This window comes from Telmatherina bonti, assembly GCF_933228915.1.
Source record: "Telmatherina bonti genome assembly, chromosome: 6".
Classification (NCBI taxonomy): Eukaryota; Metazoa; Chordata; class Actinopteri; order Atheriniformes; family Telmatherinidae; genus Telmatherina; species Telmatherina bonti.
This window is the reverse complement of record NC_136624.1, coordinates 35,345,592-35,370,323: the sequence shown is the minus strand read 5'-3', so window position 1 is coordinate 35,370,323 and position 24,732 is coordinate 35,345,592. Positions and strand designations below refer to the sequence as shown.

Sequence of the window (24,732 nt, the reverse complement as noted above, 5' to 3'; positions counted from 1 at the left end):
AGGCTGTGCGTTGAGTGAGAGAAGAGACATCGGGACTTTCTATCTTAGCCATTATGTTGTCAGAAAATGCATCCAACACAAGACTGGTTAACATATGTTGGCCTCTCATCCTGCCATTGCTTTACAGGATGACGGGAGACTTAGCTTCTCACTGATCAATATTGTTTCTCTTTCAATTTACAACTAAACTGGGTAAATGTATTTATATGTATTACATTTAGTTAGCTATTGAAGTTGTGATTTATAGTTTTGAATCATATTCAGCTGTTGCTGAGGTAGTGATTTATTTGAACAGATTTCCATATTTTAGATATTTTCCACACCTTGTCATCTCCAAATACACGAATTCCATTTTCCAAGGTATTACAATTCAATTCCACTTGTCATCCTGAACGAACTGCAGGGCTGCAGGGATTTGGTCTCATTTCTCAGCTGTTTGATCACAGGAATACTAAACACACAGGCATTACCGAGACATACAAGCAAATATGTTTCCAGTTTTATAATCGAAGAGTATTAGGGATGTAAGGAGAGATGAGGGAACCAAAAGTAGCACATGAAACTGGGAGAGAGAAAAGGAATCATTGTGGGGGCTTCAAAGACCTTTTCCAGCTTTTGATGATGATTTATGATTTTTCAATCTTGACATCTTCTTTTTCTTTTGATACTGAGATTTGATCAAAATGAATAAAAATATTTGAAATGAGCAGATAACATCGATGTGCTTTTCATGATACAGGAAAAGATCGGGGGTAAAGATCTGAAGATCATAACCATCCCGACCAGAAAATTAAACCAACCAACAAACAAAAAAAAGTTTAAAAAAAAAAAAAAAGAAGGAAATTTTTACCCAACATGACTTTCTATGTGTGAGACCAGATCAAACAACAGACCAATCAAACCTAAACCCATTACAGAGTACACACCAGTAGTCACACCACCACAATAAACTCAGAAGTTATCAGTAATTCATTTTAAAATAGTTTGCTTCAAAGAAAAGTTTTATGCAGCCTCTGAAGATTTATTGTACTGTTAAGAGACATGACACAGAACAGAACTATTTAATTTGTCTTAATTCTCAATACTTTCATAACATGAATTTTAATTCTATTATGTTTTTCTTGTTGTTCCTTTTTTTTCCACAGAGGAATTCCTGGGAAGAAATGTGGCACGATCATCCTGTCTGCAGAAGAGCTAAGCAACTGTCGAGTGAGTAAGCTGTAACAATCTCTTGTGGTAAATACACATTAGCAGGCAAACATCTGTTAGGATGGTTAAACAGACTTCACACATAAAGAGAAATGGAGAAAAAAGGGAGCTTGAAAGGGTCAATGAAATAGTCAAGAGAAATTCCTCTGGTCCACTTTAAGACAGATAACAAGCCAATCAAAGACTTGAAAGAGTTTATATATATATATATATATATATATATATATATATATATATATATATATATATATATATATATATATATATATATATATATATATATGTATATGTATATATATAAATTCCACTGGCTTCTTTAAAAACACATTTCTATTAAAACATTAATTATTTTGAGTTGAGAATTTGCCTGCTTATGCAAAAGTTTAGTTTCTTAGTCTTTATCAGGATATTTAAATAATTGCTTTTGTGAGTTTCTTTGCATGACTTGCAAGTTTTGTATGTCTGTACAAAGGTAATCAATAAATTTGGTTTCATTTTCATTCAAAAAAAAAAAAAAAAAAAAAAAAAAAAATTTGGTTTCATTTTGAATAAAAAAAAAAAAAAGCTCCAATTACTTAGATGTACTTTTTGGTTATGTGGTTAGTAAAGAAAATCCTCCAAAAGATTTGGAAGATAAATTTGTGGCACAGAAAACTTTACTTGAACAAAACTAAAGTAGTGCAGCAAAACCTGCTGGAATTAACAGACAACAATTAGTGTAGTTCTTCTGCATCCATTTACATAATGCTGTACCTGTTACACCCAGGCATAAAGCCACATATACATTCCTTACAAAGTGTTACAGATGTTTTTCATGCTGCAGAGTGCCCTGCTGGGTAATGAAATGACAGAAGAACATGATGGGGTCAGTAATGAATGCCCCCACAAGCAGCTCACTGGTGTATGCTTCTGAAAGCTGCGTTGTTCTCCTTGCATGGATGGTTATCAAGCAAAAAAAAAAAAAAAAAAAAAAAAAAAAGCATCAATGGAAATGGAATTCAAAGAAACAAAGAGGCCATAAAGAAGTAAAATGGCACAATTAAACCACAAGCACAAATAAGAAGTGATGAGAAGGAGAAGAATACCATTTCTGTGTTTAAGCTTGTCTAGAAAAGAACGGATGGAAAAGTCAAATAAAGAGAAATAAAAACAAAGACAGGAGTATTAATCAGTAAAAGATTGTTTCAAACCAGCTCTTCACTATAAAAGCAGCTTGGCTGCAGACTGTATGAGGCCAAGGAGCAAATCCAACAGTTTGCAGTACGAAACACACACACACACACACACACACACACACACACACACACACACTTTCACACTTTCTGTTTGACAAAGTTGTTCACCACCTTCTTTGAAACTCATTGGGAAAAAAAAGAAAATATTAGGCATACTTTTGCTAAATTTGTAATTTAAAATAAACTTTAAAGATGAATGCCTGGTAAAGGATTATAAGTAGAGATGGATATTATGAGCTGGTTATTAACTGGTTTCAGTTCCAGACTAGCTGGTTTACAATAAGTTCCATGATGCCACTATCCGCATCCAATGTGAGGTCAAGTTTATTGCAATCACCTACTGATGATGTTGAAACTGTTGAAGCCAGATGATTATGTTTAATTAAAAGTTTGGATGCACATTCCCATTAGGTTTAATGGGTTTGACTGGTGCTGTATATACAAATATCCTGACCTCATCCCATTAAGGTAACACTTGTTAATGTTACATAAATCTGTCTGCAGTTATGAAGTAAAGACAGATTTTAGCCGTTAAGGCATTTTAATGTCTTTTGAAATAAACTCATAGACAATGTGCATGTTTGCAGCCATACATGTAGCAAAAATCACACCCAAACCGTTGTGTATTGTAAGATGAAAACAGCTACGTCATCATCTGTTGCAGGGACAAAACAGCACAAGGTCGCAAAGTGTGGCTGATAAGTTCAGTCCTAAAGATTTTCTGTCCATTGTTCATAGCCAGTGATTCATAGCTCTGTGTGTGCTGCTTTAAGATGCAGAAATCTTTTAATCAGTAACAAAAATTTGTCAGTTTCAATGTTTACAATCCATAACTGAAAAGTGACACAGAGCCATTTGGGAAATACTTGTTTGAAACTGAAAAAGGGGGAAAAAAATAAAATAAAATAGTCCATCTGCTAGCTGCAATTTTCAGCACATCATTCAACAGAGTGAAGCCAGTTGGTAAAAATCAAACTTCTGCAGAAGCCAGAAAAATCTTAGTCTTGCTTTCAGTGAACAAATACTCTCATTTAGATAGATTCAATACTGTGAGCATCACTTGTAGGAGTTATCCTCGCTGATGGTCATGCACAGATGCATCATTTGGTGCCTGACAAGATGGATTCTTACATTTAAGAATTTTTTAGGATTTTAAATGCAAGTGATCCATGACAGATGTCCATTAAGATAATCTGCTGCTCAAATTATAATTATAGATATATACATATGTGTATATATATATGTATATAATTTGAGCAACAGATTATCTTACATTTATTATTTATTTTTACAGTAGCTGCATTTCCATTTTTTTTTTTGCAAAGTAAAAGAAATATTCCTGAAATTTGAACAAACTACAATTGTGATTTTCAGGTGTTTCCACTGAATGGTGTTCATGCTAAAAGCCATTTTTCCCGTAAAATCTCGGACAAACTTTACGAGAATTGCAGCTCTTTACAGGCAGCGTTGTAGCGCTGATTCAGGGTTTTCTGCTTGCTGTGAAGGATGTGCTGTGGATTTTTGAAGCCCTTCTCCCACATTTATTTTTCTAATTCCTTGTAAAACTCTCCATTTTGTTGTTGTTTGCCATCAAACATCATGATTGTATTTTTCGCTTTATTTATTTGTAAAAAGGAATTCTGTCTTCTTCTGTTTCCCAATTCTTTAAATGATAAAGAATTTACACTAAAAACTGAGTTCCTCCTTCACATGTCTGTGTTCACTTCATCTATTGCACAAGACTTTTTAAGTATGCAATAAGAAAGCTCTTCAATTTGAGCTAGTTTTAACTCCAACGTTTAAATACGACTTATTATTAATATTCTCTTCTGGTTAAATATATTCCATTATTTTCTTTTGTTCCAACACTTTACTGAAACTATCTGATCATCTCTTAATTCAGTTATATAAGATTTCTTGTGAATGATTTAACTTTCCTCTACAATTTAACCTTACATATATGGGATTGAAAAAGTTATATTCTCATGTATTAGTGAGAAGTTTCTCTGTGCGACCCAGATATACAATAACACACCAAGCAGGTCTGGCAGCGTTAAAGAGGTTCATGTAATTTCAGCTTTCATCAGCTGACATTATTCACCAGCTTCTAACCATTGTGTTGTCTCAGGAGAAGGGAGTAGGTGGTGTGTCAGTGTTATCATAATTATCTTTTTTCTTCTTTTTGATCACATACACCAAAGTGTGGAAATTCAGAAGATTTTGGATGATGAAACATCATAAAACAGCTTCCCAAATGTATACTTCTCTTCTCTAAGACGGCATTAGAAAATGTGGCATTAAACTGCTAAAATGTTTAAAACTGTGTATTTATAACTTAGTTATGAAGAGTGAAAAGTGCAAACTCTTTCCTTCTACTCCTGGGAAGAAACACTTTTTAGCAGCATATACAACTGCTGCAATTATTTGGACACTGTGGTGTTTAGAAGCTATTGATTTCAATTGGCTGGTGGACTACAGAATAAGATGCAAGTCATGAAAACTACAGTTCACACTCATGCAAGATGCATTTTGAAGCAAGATGCACTTATCATAGGTTCAATGCCTGACAGCATTGAATTTCCAGCTTTGCAGCAAGTGGCTTCGCAAAAATAGAAATCTTGTTGCTGGTTTTGCATAGAAGACAACCAGCATCTTCAACGCTACTCTACTGTTGATTCAGGATGGTAAGAAACAATGTGTGACTCAGTAAATTAACTGGTGTATGGTGTGTTAAACTGACAAACATCTCATTAATTATTTCTAAATGAGAGATTTTACCTTCTTTGAATATTACCCGTTTATTAAATAGAGTTCTTCGTTTGTTCGTACTGTCACTGACAAGGCCAGCAGATATTCTTCTCCAATTCCTGGCAGGCTATTTAGACATTTATTAGCCATTTGAGTCACAGAAAGCAACACAGATTACCCCGGCAACCTCATGCAATTGTGCAGGTAATCTTTTTTTTTGTTGTTTTTCTTTCTAAAACACTCAGGAGAAAGCAACTGGAAAAGACTAATAGCAGTAATCCCACCATCTTAGTTTACTTCTGTTGTTATTGCATTGCATTGCAGCTGTTTGGACATCTTTGTATGAGATTCAGGCACAACCAAGGTCATTCGTCCAGAGCTGCAGATCATAAATATTTCCCTGCTTCAACACACCTGATAAAAAATTAACTCGCCTCATAACTTGTTGCCAAGTTCTCATGTCAACTCATTAATCTGATTCAGGTGTTCTTGGGTAGTAATGCGTTAATGCGTTAATAGTAACACTACTGTAACATATACATGTTAACTTCCCTAACTTTAATGCATTACTCTTTAAATAGAGTAACTAAGTTACCATTACTGTACAATGTTTGTCCATTCATAGCTAAATTGAAAGGTTTTGGGACGTGTGGCAGGTTTAGTTTCTTTCTTTGGCTTCCTCTGCTTTCTTTGTGAAACCCCCCCTAATTTTCTACCTACTATAAATATAAATAAACAAGAGAGAGAGGAGTGATACTGACCACATAAATAACATAACAAAGGTCATCTGCCCCAGCATCCCCAATATGAGAGGTGGACATTGGTGATTGGAATTAAATTACAAATTTAGACATTAAATGCTTGGATGTTGGATCGATAGGGAACAACTCATACAATGCATGTTATCAAGCCATAACAGTGAATTGTGTGGAAAACAAAAAGTTTCTGACAAAATTCCCTGAAGGGGCAGATATCATAAGATTGCCCTTCTTTCTGCTCCTTTTCATTCAAGCCATATTTAATTGGCAGTCTTATTTTGTATTTATTTTTATGTTGCTTTGAATGAAATTAATAAATTAATGAAAAAAATTAAATAAAGTGAACTGAATCAACTCAAGTAAAGGAAAAAAGGATTGCTGCATAAAGTTGTGTAAAAAAAAAATCTCAGGCGTTAACTTGTCTTAAGATCCTACAGGAATGATGAAGGATGAAATGACACGATTCATTTAAGGCTTAAAGCTGAAAAAAATGGAGGAAGGAGAAGCCAGGGTGAGTAGTACTGGCTTGGAAGTCTCAATAACTGGCCAAGCGGGGGAGATTGTTGTATTTTGACCATCTGTAGCAGATGGATGATAACAGAAAACCCAAGCTGTGGCATTACATGCGCAATCATAATTACACTAAGTGGGAAGGCCGACACTTTTAAATCTGCTTATATGTAATCCATTTTGCCAGAAACATAGTCCACAGTCAGTGGAAAAGGACAATGCAAATAAACTCCTCTGACCGCCGTTGGTAGTTACACAAGTCACATATGCTGTTACAAAAAGGGTCTATTACAGCCTGCATGCGGACCCTGGTGACACATACTTTAATTTACAATTGAAACAGAGAAATGGTGCTTGTTTTTCTGTTTTCCTGTCATTTCCTGCAACTATTATCATTCATATTTCTTCTTTTTCTCACTGGTCTCAAGTATCAAAAGCTGTTGTTTGATTTTGACCAGATTAAGTATAAATAATGCAGCAAATGTCCCATTATATGACTCTACACTCTACATCCACTACCAGTCAGACTGCTTCAGTTTAAAGAGTCAGCCACCAGATTATTCTCATGATAAGGTGATCTGATCATTTTAAATAAATGGATTTCCACAACAGACTGTCTTTGATAAATCTAAACCATATGGCAAAAATCCAGTGAGAGTTTGAGGAACAGAGCTGACATGGAAAGATTGTTCAGCTATTTAATCGCGTTTATGAGCCGTGCAGCAAAGCAATCAGTTCAAGTGTTGAAACATTTCTCCTACTCAGTGTGCTGGTTATTAAAAGTCTTGGGTTCCATAAATTAGATAAGTACTACCAGTTTACACACTCCAAACAAACTCTAAGCCCCCAATTTGTGGAGGTGGTTATGGCTTCATGCAAATGCAACATGCTTTGGGGGTCTTGAGCAGATTGCTTCAAATACATATCCAACAGATTAAAAAAAAATCTCTCCCTCTTTCTGATTGTATTTCATGCTGCTGGTGGTTTTGGTTGTACTTGTTTTAAAATGTGATCTCATCACTGACCATTTTCTGATCCTTAAAGTGGAACTATTATGTGCATTTCAGGCTAATTTATTTTTATTTCTGAGACCAGAAGGGCTGGGATTGATGGAGTTATTGTCACAAATCGCTTTATTTACTTCAGACCGACCCTCTCCGTAGGCTGTCAGATCAGCCTGCGGGCAAAACGAGTGGATTGAGACTCTTCCGCATTAAGCTCCGCCTCCCGCCTGCACTACATCGGGAGCGCGCACCGCACCTGCTTTAACCGTCACTGTAACGTCTCATAAACAGAAGGATTAGGCTAATATGAACTCAATTTTAAAAAAAAGAAAAAAAAAAAAAAAGTACAATGTCAACACATAGCATACAGCCCTACATGTTGGAACCTGAATCAGAGCCTGAAAACGAAGTGGAAAACAGCAACCCACAGCAACGAATGCAGCAAGATGTCTCTCTTTGGTAAACTCACCAGCCATCGTTGGAAATAACTTTATCCCACGTTTTCCACCCGCCTGATGTATGTGTACATGCCCTTGTTAACCAGTAGAAGGTAACCAATCACCGAACCTTATCCCCCGGGACGTCAGAAGGATTTCCAAGTAGAAAAAAACTCTAAAACGACGCGTTTTTCGTCGCCATGAAAACCGAACGGAGAGCGTGCTGGAACTCAAACTCAAACTCAAACATGCATTTAGGTGATAAAAAACAGTGTTGTTCACATGTCTGGTGAGGATTCAACACTGTAACACTGTAGAAAGCTCAGAAAACTCCAAATACCAGAATAGCACCCCTTTAAGTCCTGTTGGAGTTAAGCAGTTCAACGTGTGTTTACATGGAAACTATGTTTCCGATACGAAGTGGGCGCCATGCTGCATTACTTTGTCCAAAGCATCTCTAAAGGTTCTAGATGTCAGACACTTCCATCATGTAGGAACTAGCAGATAAAATCCCCAATGCACTTAGCTTTATTTGGATAATCTGAAGTGAACTCTCTGCGAGTTGGACTGGGAATAGTCTGTGGTAATGTTTCCTGAGAAATAGTATGGTCATGCGTGTGAATGACGGCTCATATGGAATGACTTCTTATAGGCTCTCTTGTTTCTTTGCTAAAGCATTTGTGGTCTTTTGACATTAGAAAACCAACAAAACATTGCTGAAAATGAAACATCCTCTCTTTGAGTAGAACTGATGCTCAAGTTGCTCAAACGCAGATGCTCGTCTGTTTGCCTCACTTCCCATCTTTCTGCTTCTTTTGTAGTTTGCTTTGATGCCTCTAAATTTCCCTTTATATTGCTCAATACGTCTGAATGGCAGCATTCACCACGTTTGATAAAACACAAACTGGGACAGGTTTCCTCCCAGCATGAGCTGAGAACAAGCGAAGGAAGATATCAGATACAGAAAATAAAAAGGGCTTGTAGCGGCAGTGTGTGGGCCAATTACAGCATTCCTGCTTTGACAGAAATGGCCTCATTTCACTCTTCTGCACCCTTCAGCAATAGTATACACAGGTATTAAAATAAATTGAGACAAAAAAAAGTGTGTGAGGGGGCATATTAAAAGAAAAAAAAATGAGGAAACTAATTCTAACAAGAAAATTCCTCTTTAAGGAAATCACACATTAACGTCAGGAACACAGGTTGCAGTAAGCGTACAGCGTTTGTGTGTCTCCACTGCACACACACAAACCACACAATCAGTGGGATATCATTTATCATTGTCTGTTCTGTAAAGTGCACCTTAAACACCCTCGCCCCACCTTGATCAATTTCGCTCTTAATTGATTCATTACTTTCTTCCCTTTCCTCGTCCTGCCTCTGCTGTATTTCCCCTCTTTAATCCCCAGAGAGGAAAATACCGGCTCACTCTGATTCTGTCTTCTCTGTTCATCTCTGTCTTAATTAGTTTAACTGTAATTCTTTCTGCTGACACACACACACACACACACTCACACATCTCACAAACACTCCTTTATTTCTCCCCTGGGCAAGAGGAGGGATGGGGGGTATCTCTACCTTGCCTGCCCCCTCTTTAAATATTGATACTCTGATTCTCTCTATATTAGCAAACGGCTGATGATCACAGAGTTTTGCGAGGGTGTGTACGCATGCTGCAGAACCTTAATGAGGCAGGAGCAGATGCATATTTAATATCCCTAACACATTCCATCACCATAAATGCTTTTATGTCCCTATCAGCCCCACAGAGGCTGTCTCGTATGTCCTGTCTTAGAGCAGCAGCACTGCCACATTCTGCTGGTTAAAAAATCACAACGTGTGATAAACTGGATCAGCAAATCACCAAAAGTCCTTTTTACCCTGCTGTGCTAAACAGCGGAAGCTTGTGGAGAGTTTTTATTATTTTGGTGTTAAACTACAACGTGGTATCAGATATTTAAATCTGTCTAGTTGGGTCAGACAGACCTCAACAAAGTCTCTGTAAGTATTCAGAGTTAAGTTTGATTTCTTTACAAGCAGATGGTCAAAGCATGTTTTCATGAATATGATATGGCTGGTTTTAGTTGGAAGGCAGACAAATCTGTCTTCAACTGAGGGATTTTAAAAAAAGAGTGTGGTGTGCAGCTCTGGTCCTCGAGGGCCACAATTCTGCAGGTTTTCCAGGCATCCCTGCTCCAACGCATGCTGACTCAAATTAATGAGTCATTATACAGAGATTCATAGGCTGTTGGATCCATTTAATTTGAGTCTGGTGTGTTGAAGCAGAAATACATAAAAAATCTGCAGGACAGTGGCCCTTGAGGACTGATTCTGGACACCCCTGGTCGAAGGTAATACCCATGATGTTATGCAGCTAAATTTAAATTAACATTAATGAAGATTTATAGCAGTAACTTGATTATCCATGTCATATTTCTGAATTAGCAGATACCTACTGTTAGTACTTGCCTTTCCTCTTTTTTTTTTTTAAGAAGGATTTTATAGATGTAGCTGAAATAGAAAGCAGTCACAGCGCTCATATTTGCTTTCCTGAAGGTAAACTAAGGCTAGAAAGCTATTTACAGCCTGGCTTCCAGTGTGAAGTTGAACTGAAACCTTTCAAAACAATGCAAATAAAATTGTATTTCTATATGAGTCAGGTTTAGTGGAAACAGCTTTTTCAACTGTCTAATGTGCTGAAGCCGAAACAGTCTATGTGACGTGTTTAAAACGTTTAATTTTGAAACACCACGTGGCAGTTTGGACCATGTTGCACAGACCCAGTTAAGCCTCGTTTCCACCAGCAGGTGCAGGTCGGGGCAAAACGTGATATGGTCTGTAGGCTGTGATCTTGTTGTGATCCTTCAGCCAGCCGTAACCTTACCTGAAAGGTGGAGCATTGGACGGATAGACATAGATGCCACAGCTACTGTACATATAGCATGACGCCATCGCAGCGCAACAACTTCCTTAAGGTATAACCAAAACATGACTCAGAAACAAATGGAGAATGGCAATCATCCAACCGTTTGTATTCTTTCATCCTGATGTGTGGCTGTTTATTATGGGAAAAATGGAGATTTGAGAAGCAAAAGAAAAATCTATTGCTCTAAAAAGGAGCTATTCCCACTTTTCTTTATGCTAGGTCAGATGGGATGTGACGTTTTCTTTTACCAGTCAACAAATTGCGGTGTGTCAACCCTTTCAGGTTGGATTAGTTAGAGTTGCACCCCAACAGAACGGTAACAAAAAGCAGGACGGCTGGATAATAGGGTTTGTGGAAACGAGGCTTAAATGTCTGAGGCAGAGGTAACACAGTATAAATATCCAAAATATAACTTATCATTCAAACCACTATGACATTTATCTGGTTTGACTGGTTTTAAATGGTAAAAATCTGTTCTGGTGGATCCGTTCTGAGTCGTATTCAGCTTCAGAAACCATCTGATTCTTAACAGAAAGCAGTCTGACTGCTCTGTACTACCGCTAAGATACTAATTACTCACAAGTACAACATATCACAGCATGTAAATAAAAATAACTGACTAAACCTAAATTAAACCTCTACAGACTGAATATGGACCTATTGTCTGTTGTTTCTCTATTACACTTTCTACATCAGAAAACACTTTGTGCACCAAACATTTGCAATTATACGGTATTTAGTGACGTGCACATGACTCAGATTAGAAGACTGAAAAACAGACCATTGTTAACAATTGGACTAAATTAATTTGTGGCGACGACACACTGCTGCCAGTTGTTTTAGAGCTCATGGCTTGGATTACAATTAATTGGATTCTAATTGCTGTAAAATCAATTGGATTTAATCAGACTTATTAGGAAATTGTTTATTCTGTTTATGGTGCCATGATATTTGTATGTATGAATATAAATGCCATGTTTGAATATACAGAATTGAACTCCGTTATATCAAATGCCAGTGTCTAAAATTGAAATTTAAAAAAAATATATATATTGCTTCCATTTAAAATGTTTTAAGTCTGTTAAGCTGAAGTCATCCCTGGTTATCACTCACCATGGAGTGATAACCAGGGATGTGTGGGCAGGAGGATCCCTTTTCCACCTCCCTGGAACTCATTTTATCCATTCTTATCACAGATAAACAGAAATGAAAGCGAGTTATGTAGATGGCTTCCTGCGGTCTTTGATGGAAGTACATGTGAAATATCTGCAATTAGGGAGAGAGGTTCAGTTAGTTGTGTTGCTTAAACTGCACCAGGCCCATGCACAGTAGGTAACCTGCTGGAATCCAGCAAACGAGTTCCTGTCATGTTCAGGTGACATGAATTTCCATCTGCTTTTGCTTTTATCAGTGAGTGGTGTGGAGCCCACATTCTCCCGAGGGATTAAAGGAGTGTTTTCAAGAGAATTAGACAGTAGGAGAGTGAGGTTTGTGTGGGAGGGTTTGTGTCAAAAGCCAGTCATGTAGAGTGAACGCGTCCCCTGGCTGAGGGCATGAATAGAGATAAAGTTCCTCTCTTGCTACTGGAATTGAGTGAATGTGATGTGTTCATGAGTGTGTGCTGCTGGGTGTCTGGATGTGCCTGATAAAGACACAGAACAGACGCTGTAACAAAATGCATGCAAGTACTAAAATGAAAAATGATATGTGTGTGGAACACCCACTCACAGACACACACTTGGACATTGTCTCACTGATTTGCCACTTGGCACAAAGTCAAACACGAGGTGCAAGCTGCAACATTATAAAACCATTAAGCTATCATCAGTGGTGCCATGGCTGGGCATTGTAAGGCCTCGGGCTCTGACAACAACACCAATCTATACTGATATAGCATCTGGATGTACTGTAATGAACCCACTGTGTTTCAGAGATTAGAATCTACAGCACAAATGCTAGAGATAAGTTAGACCCCATCTCTGCACTGCCACTTCATGAGAAAGGGAGAAAGCCAACAGATCAGGGAGGGGTTGCATCAAACAAGCAGAGAGCGCCTAAGCAGCAGGCATGAGATTTATATTTGGAGTCTGGAAAAGCATAGCATTTCAGCTTGTTAGGGAAAGCTAAATTAAGCATATTTATTAAGAGAGTGGGGATGTTTCTGAGGAGGAGGAAGCATTAGTTTGGGGTAAAAGTTAATCTCCCATCATGCCCTGTGGGGACTGATTTATTGTTGATATTATTATTTCTTTTTGTCTGATCTTTTTTTCCCCCATGTTAGCTCAAGTCAGGGGTCTGAAACATTTAAAAGCGACATTTTTCCAAATGTCCCAATACATTAACATGGTTAAGGGCTGCAAAACTCACAAACCTCAGTCCTCAAGAGGCACTGCATGCTTCAATACACCTTATTCATTGTGTAAAACTTAAGCTGCTGGATCCATTTCAAATTAATCAGGTGGTCTTATTCATATGGAAGCCCCTCAAGGATCTGAGTTTGTGATCCCTGCACAAAATTTATTTGACTCTTTAAAAATAGTTTAGAATACAAAAGAACAGCAGTTCAAATCTTTGTTTTTTTCCACTCTTTTCTTCTTTTTTCTTTTGTTTTTTTTCTTTTACTCTTTTCTGGCTTCATTTTCACGTAAACCTGCATTGCTGACAATGAATCATTAAATGCAGAACTTTCTTATAGACTCATTGCAGAAGAGTCAAAGGGTCAAACTCTGGCTTAAGGTCACCTTCAAACAACACATTCTTCAAAACCTGTACTAGTTTCCTTAAAATAAAATCAATTAATAAATTGTTTTTTTTAGGAATCAGGTTGTTGTAGTACAAATTGCATTGTTGGAGAGAACCTCTGCACAGTGGAACAGAGCATTATGAACCTGTTAATCCATGATATTTCCTTTTTTTTTTTAATACCACAAGTGTCATCTTATAAAGTAGCATACAGTTATGCTAGCACAGGTAAAGATTATGTTTCTTTCTGCCATTAAAACTCCACAGTCTGCACACGTTTAATGGCAGAGTGTTATCATTTATGCATATTTCTGGAGCTGTCGCTGCACAGCTGCATCCAAAAGCTGAGAAACTGCACTACATATCCCATTTAAACCCACTACGTTGCACGATGTTGCAACAGAGCTTACCTTCACATGCAAGCAAACAGATACTGGCTGTTTTGAACGTCCAGTGTGACTAATTCAGAAAAGAAATGTAAGAGAACATTATTGGAGGAAGGAACAGAAAGAAAGAAAAACAGTCAATATAAGACTGTCTTTTACTGTCATTTGTGTGAAAAACTGAAAACTTCTGTAACACGTCTTTAAAACTGGATTTTTATTGGAAGTTTTACTTGTAAACAGACTGAGCCATTATTCCTTTATTTCTGAAGGATACTGAAGAAAAATACTGTAATTTCCATCTACAACATAACATTTTAACCTAACTGATACCTGAAAGTGCTCCTGCTGTCAGTACGTAAAGCACCAAAGCAAAGAGCAAAACACATTAGAGAAGCACAAAGATCAACGGAAAAATGGGTTTGTGTTTGGGGTTTCTCTGAATCTGAAATTCTCCAGAAGCATCTGACTCCTTACAGATAATGTGACCGGATCAGAAGAGCTAGTTTATGACTTTCTCATGCTAGAATTAGACTTGGAAAGCAGATATTATGAATTTAGCATGACTTCTGGTGGATGAATAGAGCACCATGGTTTAAAATGAAAACGCCAGCGCACTAAAAGCACACACTCACACACACACACACACACACACACACACACACACACACACACACACACACATGCATCAATGATGGACCATTAGGTCGTGTTTATAGATAAAGCTTGAGTGGCTTTCAGGCTGAGAGCCAGTAGTTTACAGACTGGAAGCATATGTGCTGGTGACATTTACATGATGCAGACTAAAAACAAGACAGTAAAATCTCTAAAATCCCAAATGAGTATTTGTGTTACAGCATTAATGGAACAGTTTATTTATTTCAAACCAGCAGTGGCTGTGGCCTTTTATGTGAAATTATGATTGGGCAAGCCATCTGTACCAGCATATGTGTGAGAGGATATCATGAAAGAAGCTGACATAACAGCCTTTTACTTTACCATGCATGGGTAACTTTAGGAGAAAACCGAGACCTTGAAAAGGGGAATATTATTCAAATAAGATGTGAATCAGAGATGCTCCGTGTCCAACCCCTAAAAATACTCCAAAGATTTTTGCAAATGTACAAGTCAGGTTTTAGTTTTCCTGGTCCAACATGCACCTGATTAAAATGAAAATGTTCTTCAGGAGCTTGCTGTCAAATAACCTGTAATTTGACACGCAGTATCATCCTATTAATGAGACTTTGATTTCAGTCAGATGTGTTAAAGCAGGGAAACACGAAAACCTGCAGATGGTAGAGCTTGAGGAACAGGGTTGATGAAAACTGGCATAAGTAAACATAGAGTGCAACATAATGCACAAGCTTTCAGAAAGAAACAAAGAAAGAATAGACTGAAGGTCTGTTTATGATTACAGGATTAAAAGGGATGTTTAGGATGAAGCTAAAGTCCAAAATGTCTGAATGAGTTAATTCTATTAAGGGGTATACCATTTTATGCTGAGTTAGTCATAAATCAGAGTTATGAATTTAAGTAACTAAGTAAGCACCTGAAATGTTTACAGAATCTATGAGAACTCCCTTTACATTGCCTACGATGCTTACACATGCTTTTATGCATCAAACCTGACTGGTCTTGTGCATAAATATAAGTATACACACTGACAAAGACACCGACATGCAGTATGTTGGAGGGGATCTAAACAATGCATTTCCATCATGCACTATTCAGTAACTGCATCTTTTTATTGCCCTAAAGAAAGCTGTAAATATAAAAGTAGTATGAGGGGGAAGCACAAATATGTTAGCATAAATAATACCAGAAAGAACTTGCATTACAATTCTTCTCTCCTCCTCATATCTACGTTTTTACCCCTACCTGCAGGACAGTGCCACTATGCAGTTCTGTGCCAACAAGCTGGACAAAAAGGACTTTTTTGGCAAGTCTGACCCATTCATGGTTTTCTACAGAAGCAACGAGGATGGAACGTAAGTACATGATGGGGTGTTGCTTTCTCTTTCCGAGTGTTTAAAACAAAGTTACAGATGGTTTTATTACAGCTCATCAACTCGTCATTTAGAGCTGCCTTTTCTGGATCATTGGTCTCAGACTTTATTGCAGCAGATATCTATGGGAATTTTTTTTAAACAAATTAGTTTAACACTGTGAAAGAATATGGTGTAAAACTATAACAGGTTCAAACTAGCATAGTTGTCAACATACGCAAGACTAAATCTGGTGTGAAACCTTTAGATGAACTAAGGATTTAAAAGTTGGACGTCTTACAACGAATTCTGCCACCACTGAAACTACTAGCGTTTCACGGTATAATTTGGCCCCATGAGAATGAGAATGTCTTGAGATTGCACATAATTTAACCCTTTGATGCATCGTGTCCACTACAGTGGACACCTAATTAAAGGCTGTTTTCTAGTATATTCATGAGTGAGGAAGGCATATTTACAAATTTGCCACTTCAGTGGACATAAGTAGAGACACCCAACACACTGCCACTCACTGAAGAATAAACAAATACAGTGTAAAATTTCATATATACATGTCATTACCAACTAAACGGGACAAAAATAACAATACTAGACAAATTTTATATAATATTTCTATTATATTATTTGATGTATTTCTATAGAAAAACATTAAATGAAGTAAATAGAAAGTCAAATAATAAAGACAAAGAAAAGCACTTCTGTACATGTCTGTAAAAGTAAATATTGCATGTGAAAATATGTGGCATTGATTTTTAATAATCCATAGCGTAGCGACATTCAGCAAAAGCAGCATGTGATGACGTGCAGTTTAGCATCTGTTTAGTGTCTGAGAGCAGAGCTGCAGTAGTAGGTATGTGAGAAGCATGCATCCATTTCACACCACCATGGCAGTTTCCCATATAGATATAGATATAAATAGGCAAGTATGCTAAATAGACTGTTAGAAAAAGAGACCTACAAATATGAGATTAATACAACATGTATCTGCATTTTGTCAAAAAATAACTGAACAAAATGTCATCTTTACTCAACAATGTGTCATCTCATGTGGTGGCTATGGCAGTCATTGCAGTTTGAAAATGTGTTCAAGCTTTTTATACTCTTTCCTATCATACACAACAAGGTTGGGAAATTGATTCCCCAGCCTTGCTACACATATTTGTTTCTAGAGGTGCCAAAGAGAGTCTAAATTAGAGGTTTGTAAGGTTCAAGAAGTCACACAGTGTTAAAAGGCTTGAGGTGCTTGGTAGCGCACAAAGAGCCTAATGCAAGGCTTTGGGTTAAAAACAGCTGACAAACCAGTGATACATGTTGCTTTCTGAAAGGATATTTGGATGGTATTTGCTCTGACAAACATTTCACACACCAGAAAAAATCCATTTGCAGGTCATTGTCACATGTGTTGTCAAGGGAAAGGGTTTAAAAGCCAGACTGGAATATTAAATTAATCTCCCTGGTCTAAAACAGAGACCGAGCAGAAAACAAAGCCCTATTTAAAAGAACTCTCCTGTCACTGCGAGATAGGACTGTAGGATTTGCACGTCTTGTTGCTTCTGTCCCTTCAATTGCCCGCTCCTCCCCTCATTTGTTTATTTCTTTCTCTCGTAGCATTTCTGGCTCACATAAGTAACAAGCAATTACATTTCTTTTTCTCCCTCCTCTTCAACATAGAATTTCCTAACCTCCGTTTTCCTCCGGCTCCAGGTTTACTATCTGCCACAAAACAGAGGTGATGAAAAACACACTAAATCCAGTGTGGCAGCCTTTCGCCATCCCAGTTCGAGCACTCTGCAACGGAGACTATGACAGGTACAACATTCTCCTTTTCTACAACTTTCCGGTCCATATAACTGTTGTTTGGCCATTCACAGCGGCTGAAGTTGCCGCTGTTTGCTCCTCTATTACGACTGAATTAATGACACATAGTAAGACACACACCATGAATAGTCAGTAATGTTGCCTCCAAAGACATCTGCTGTTACTGATTTCTGTTGGCTCAATATTTCGACTGTTACCACGACTCTAATTAGTGTCTCTCTGACTGATAAAGTGCATTCTAAGTACTGCGGTTATTCACCCTGAACATATATAAAAATAATTTAACCAGAACAAAATCAATACCAATTCAGCATGGTGCAGTGTTAAACCTCCCATTATTTGCTCTGCCACATTATCTCAGAGCAACCATGTGCTTCGCACATCCTTTTGTATCGATTTGAGCTAAAATACCTGCCAGACGCAGGTTAGCCTGTTTAATCCCACTGCCCTCTGTTCTCTTGTGTTTCTGTTATCAACCACTTTCATCCCTAGAAACAATTTAAGACGAAGAAAATTCATTGTAGTTAAATACAAATTCATAGCAAGTGTCAGTTTGGATATACGTGCTAATTCAAAATTACTTGGTAGATGTGCTCCAACATTTGACTGCTACAGCATTGTGTGTAAATTCTTCCTTGAAATAATTATACTTTTCCAGTGTAACCGCCGTTTAGCTTTTCCTGTCAAGTACATCACGCCGTGCATGGCAAAAGCTGTGTTCAATGACCTGAACTGTGTCAAAAGCACGCGTAGGATGCAGGATTTAGCAGGTTGTATTGGCAGAAATGCAGTGTAATTTTTTTATGTTTTCATACGTATTGGATTGTGAAATTATGAGTCATTGAGAATTTACTCTTTTTAAGCTATTTATGTTTACATAAACCAGGTTCATCTCCTGGGAGTTTGGATTTTGCACCACAAAATGTCTACAATAGCTCTGGGCAAACATAGCTAACATAATCTAAAGTGGGACCTTCAAATTTTTCTAATTTCATGCTAACACTTTTATTAGAGAAGGCTGTTGAAAGGCAATGCAAGATAAACTGGTTTATACAGCAGCTCAGTGTGTTGATGTTAAGGAACATTATAGTTAATGTTAAAAAAAAACAAAAAAACGGTGTGCTTTTCTATTTCTAATGGTTTTGCTGTAAAGGACACCCTTGCAATATAAATAAATTGGTCCTCATCAATTTTTAAAATTACATACAACAAGCCAACATGAATGACATTTTTTATATTACGCCATATTGTTACTTATTTATCAAAAATGAAGCCAAAATAGGAAGACGTGTGAGTTACTAAATAGATTCCTGCTACTTCTATGGAAATTAAGAGGGTAACAATGGGCCAAGTACTGCCAATAAAATCTAACTGATAAATAAAGGTATGATAACCTCCATAACAGCAGACATTTGGTCTGTTTTCCAGTTTGGAGCATTCAAGTAGCATGAAGCAAGAAGAAAAGTTATCAGCAGTGATCTTTAGGAAGCAATTGTTGTAACCTTCACGATCAATCTGATAAAGGTCATCAGGTTGTTTTCTGAACAATGTGGAGTCCATTATTCCACGGGGACAAAGTTCAAAGGTGGAAAACATTCAAGGGAGATGCCAATTTTCTCAGGAGGGGACATCCCTGCAATTTTGCTCAAGGTCAGACTGTGCAATGACCAGAGAAATGAAAAAAAAAAGCCTTGAACTGCATCTCAGACTCTACAGGCCACAGTTGGTCTATTAAATGTTAAAGTTCAGGAACTAACAATTAGAAAAATACTGAATGAATATCACTTGTTTGAAAGTGTTGCTAGAAGAGAACCTTGTTCTCAAAACAAGCATGGCGGCATTAGCTTACAGCTAAACCAGCGATTCTTCACCTTTTTGGAGCCAGGTCCCCCCAGTCCATCATACAGGTGTCCTACTGTCCCCCACCACTAAGGTCACGTTCACACTGCAGGCATGCTTTTTTATGATTTTGTCTGTGCTGATATCTGATTTTATTTTTCTTTTGTTTGCATGTTTGTTGACATTAAAGTTTGAGTTTGTCCTCCATCAAACTCCAATGTGAATACAGTTGAAGTGACCCTCATGCACAGAAGGCATGATGTCCCACTCGGTACACTGGGTTTACTGAAGTAAATAAGGATGCTATACATGTCAGTGCAAATGTCTGTGTCAGTTCTGAAGTTGTTGTGGAATCAGAACAGACACAATAATGATATTATATAATTTTGTCCATCATTTTGTTCATCTGATTGTGCCCGACCTCCTCTGGTGCAGATTGTGACGTCGTCTCAGACTGAGGTTGCCTGAAAAACAACGGATATGGAACTGATTCAGTACCACGTATGAAGGTTTTCTGGGACTTTTTAGCAAAATAAGATATGTGCTTTTCAGGCTGTAATAAAGAAAATTTGATATGTGTGACATATGGAGGGAAAAGTCAGATTTGTCCACTACGTGAACACAGCTGAAGCACTTCTCCTAACATGTACCATACAAAAAAGACTGAAAGAAGTTCAGCTCAATGAGGTGCGTAATCTAAAGTTCAGACCACAAAGTAAAAATTAGCTTCTCACTTTGGAGACAGAGAAATGGATCTGAAAGCTCTTGGAAAACGTTTGCAGGGACAAACCAGCAACACGAAAAAGAATATTACCTCAGCAAGCACTATTACCAGGAACTGAAGAAACACAAGGACGTTGTTGAGGAACTGGGTCAGTCATCCAAAGCGCCACACCCAGAAGGTCACAGTGAGCTCAGGTAGAACCTCGATGAGCTGGAGGATTTAAAGAAATGTCTTTAATATGAAACTGTACAACTCAAGTTGGCAACTGGCAGTAAATACCATGAGATTCTGGATCTGGCATCCAAACCAGGCTGTCTTTCAGAGGTAGCAGAGTCCAAACTGAATTATTCTCAGAACAATATGTGGACTCAGACTCTCAAGGCTCAGAGCCACAGGCAATTTCAGAAATAGTAATCCTCCAACCACAGAAGTCACTGGACCAGTTTCAGACACAGATTCACTATAAATCAACAACGATAATCAACATCTCAGGTTTTGTGGGGAGGGGAAAGTGGTCCAACCAAAGGAAGTCTCTGGACCAGAGAGGACTTTTCATCAAATTTGGACTCCAAAAGACTAAAGATTCCTTCCCATTGGAGATGTTTTCAAAAAACACAACTACATCTCTACAAAAACAAGGGCCAAAGTAATGTCACTCAAACTGATAAAGTCCTTCAACCATGGTCCCAGGGTCTCAAGGTTACTGCGAAGCTTTCCAGACCAGACCAGAGTCTCCATAGAGAATGTTTAAAAACGGATTGCTCCAGCACATCAATAAAAACAAAAATACCAGAAGATAAAGCTATTGTAAATCTGGTCAAACACACACATACACACACAAAACACACACATCACAAATATCACAAATATCAGTCTAATTAAATTAATCATAAAATTATAAAATGAGATCAATAGTGATTTATTAATCCCTAAAGGGAAATAAAGTTGGCTAATTTTTTATTACATCTACTGATTTTGATCTTTAGCAAATGTCCAATCAAGGTACAATTTTTTTTTTCATCTAATTTAATATGCTGCCAAGCATGATACATAAATAGGCTACACATGGATAGAAGACAATGAAACAAAATGGCAGCTGTCAGCATGTTAACAGTCATTTCCACAGGAACTGTGAGGAGACAAAATAGGAAATAATAAAGCCAGGAAATGGCAGCTGTTGCTATGGGAACAGTGAGGTCAAAATTATTGCTGTTGCTAAGGTACTAGAAAGGATATTTTGTTTACAGTAAGCAACAGACAGGCTAGCTAATGCTAAGCTAATGCTAAGGGTAACGCTAATGTCTGTTGTGTTTGCACAGTTTTTAGCAAATGGCTCGCTCCTCAGTTACATGATATGTCTTTTTGCATTAGCTCCACAAGGCTTTGTTTTGTCTCCCATCTTATTTTATGTTTTTATCAACAATATTGCGGTTGACATAAACTTGGCTAGTACACTTTTTTTTTTCTTTTTTCTTTTTTTTTTTAAATAAATCCCAGTATATAAATGAATGTTTTACACTGTACAAATAATATAAAAACCCAATTTAGGTAAGTATTATGATGGGAAATTATGTATAATTTTCAACACTTTTGACAATGTAGCGTATCTGTCTTTGGTTTTTTTTTCATTCTCTCCCTGAAAACACACGATTCTCGTATTTCTCTCAATATTTCTTCTAAATAATTGATTGCCTTTCCCAGTTGGCTCATAATTAAAGCACATTAAGTCAGAGGGGTTAAGAATTGACTTTCCTCACAACATCTCTGCATATTTCTAATTTATGTGTTTAATAAAACAAAACAAAGCAAAACAAATAAAAAAAACAAATAAATAAATTAAACACCACAAATCACCAGGGGCCATAAGAACAGAGGGAATAATATGGTGACAGACAGATAGTATTTATAAAGGGGAATATCTCAAAGGTAATGATGTGGGGATTTTTTTTCTGCTTCATGTTAATTTTTTTCTAATTTCTCTCAAAGGTGTCTGTCCTATCTTGTTTGTATGCAGTCAAACTAATTATGGAAGCTGCTGAAAACCTGCCGTGTGCATAGAAAGCTGAGATAAATCCCAAGCAGACAGACGGGAAGAGCGCCACTGATGGATTTTCCTTAAGAAATACATTTGAAACTGGTGTAACGGTGGATAAAAGCCATCGGCCAGCCAATCAAACATGAGGCCATGCAGAGTTCTCTACCTTGTCAGAGCCAATCATATACAAAGGAGCCACCATGCCATAAAACGTGCCTTCTAAAATGCTCCTACGCCAAAAAAACAAAACAAAAAAAAACATGCACACACATGCCCACATGGAGTGTAATGAAATGTGACAAGGCACAACCTGCAACAGCCTAAGACTCTGACAGTCTTGAAACATCACCAAGACAGCAGAATAAACATCTTATACATTTGTGTGGGTGAAAAAAAAACTTGTGCCAGGGCTTGCTTGTTTTTTGAGTCCATATTTAAGCAAGAAGTGAGTTGGGAGGTCTGTGTGTCTTTTTAATTATATAGTTTCTAGGTTCTATTAATAAATAATATTTCCAGCCTCTGGTATCATCCTACATGTATTTGTGTATCAAACCCAGCTCTCCAAGCTGTCAGGCATTGTGTGCTATATAATTACTGTATAAATCTATCAAGTGAAGGAAAACTTCCAGTGATTTCAAGTGGTTCAAGTGCAAAGAGCAAGAGAAAATGTTCTCTTGATTTGATCCCCATGATATGTATCAAAAGCCTATATTAAAAAAAAAAGTTTTAATCATTTCAGTTCTTAAAGATCATACTGTTAATTAAAAGCTGCATTCAACTCAAACTGCTTTATCAGAGCCTGATGAGCTTATTTAATGCAGCTTTACGACAACATATCAAATATTAAAGAGACTAAAAACCTAAATCAGCCTCCCCACACTCCGTATGGCAGACTGAGCCTTCTTTTCAGGCCCATAGCGATGCACCTACTGACATCAAGTCTACGAAACTCAAGGAGAAAAGATTATCATAAGCCACGGCTTGTTTCTACCCAGATTAATTGAAATTTCTGACCTCATAAGCCCTATTAGTTTATTTTTCAGAGGGGCTTTTGATTTGATCCTTGCAATACAATGTATATAGTTTAAATAGTATAAATTATATGCCTGATATGCACATTTATATGTGTGAGCTGAAAAATGTATGAGATAAAATGGTAAGATTGAGTCAGGTCAGGAGTCATGTGGATTTCTCAAAGTTTCACATAATTAGAACAGCAAAACCTTATTTAAAAAGGTTCTTCTATAAAAAGTTAACTTTTTTGGTGTTTGCCAAACTATGTGGTTCATACTTGTCCTCTAAAGCAGTGTTTTAGAGGACAAGTGGGGGTCTCAAGGCCATTTCAGGGGATCATCAGATCATTTTAAAAAATTATAGCATACATCAAATGAATTTGGTAAATTTATGAGGGCCGTCAAAATTTAATTTGTTGATTCAAAGTGATTCATCTGCAAAATTAACACATTTTTAACATGTTGAATAAAATTTATACTAAGAATCCAAATTTGGCATAATCTTGGTTAACATGTCTGCACTTAGTTACATCAGCAAACCAAATCCACAAAACACTTTTTACTTCTAATTTATGAAGATTCTGACAGTGTTCCAGCAAAAATATCAGCGTTTTTATCATCAGGTGTCCAGAAACAAAACTATTACGGGTGCTGTTTTAAAAATCGTAATTTGGTTCTGTATCAGCATCATCTGATTTTTTTTTTTTTTTTTTACATCTGTGAGCTCAAAGCTGCTCGCATCATCCACCAAAATCCATCTTCCTTATTTATGAAGATTCTGGTTGCTTTCAGCCTTACATTTAGCAGATGGCTGCAGAGTGACCCATCTGAGATTCCTCACAGTTAATTAATTAGTTTTGGGGGACACCATCACATACAGTCATGGGGTTCAGGGCTCAAAAAGTTTGTGAACCACTGGAAAGGGACAGTATAGTGTGAGAAAGTCAAGTTTAAGTTAAGTGTGAGACCTCCTGGTGCTTCCAGCAAAAAGCAGCACCCATCTCTTAAATCCTGTTCAGAAATGCAGGTTTTTTTTTGTTTTTTATTAACTTTACGACAACCTTATAGTGTCAGAGTCATGTCTGAAACACCTGCTTGTCTTTTTTTTTTTTTTTTTACAAAAATGATGTAGTTCAGATTTACCAGAAACGTCAGAAGCATATCAGTGTTAGTATGAAGCGCTGCAGCAACATTATCAGGCAGACGCAGTAACAGTGCATTTGATTTGACGTTGATCCGCTGTTCAGAGGAGTCCAGCAGTTGGCAGGCTTTTCCCGTGTCGTTCCAACTTTCCTTTTCCTATGGTTTCACTAATCATAATTTGCTGCGGCACCAAGTAATTTAA

General features: G+C 37.3%; 1 protein-coding gene across 1 annotated transcript in view; it reads left to right on the top strand.

Annotated features, from left to right (window-relative positions):
• The window catches only part of cpne5b (copine Vb), a gene marked incomplete at both ends in the record, with an annotated part of 140,633 nt that overhangs the window by 87,348 nt on the left and 28,553 nt on the right, over positions 1-24,732 (top strand). Inside the window, 3 exon segments of the mRNA XM_079242273.1 lie at positions 1,146-1,209; positions 15,837-15,940; positions 17,663-17,767. Coding sequence (XP_079098399.1) covers positions 1,146-1,209; positions 15,837-15,940; positions 17,663-17,767 — 273 coding nt within the window.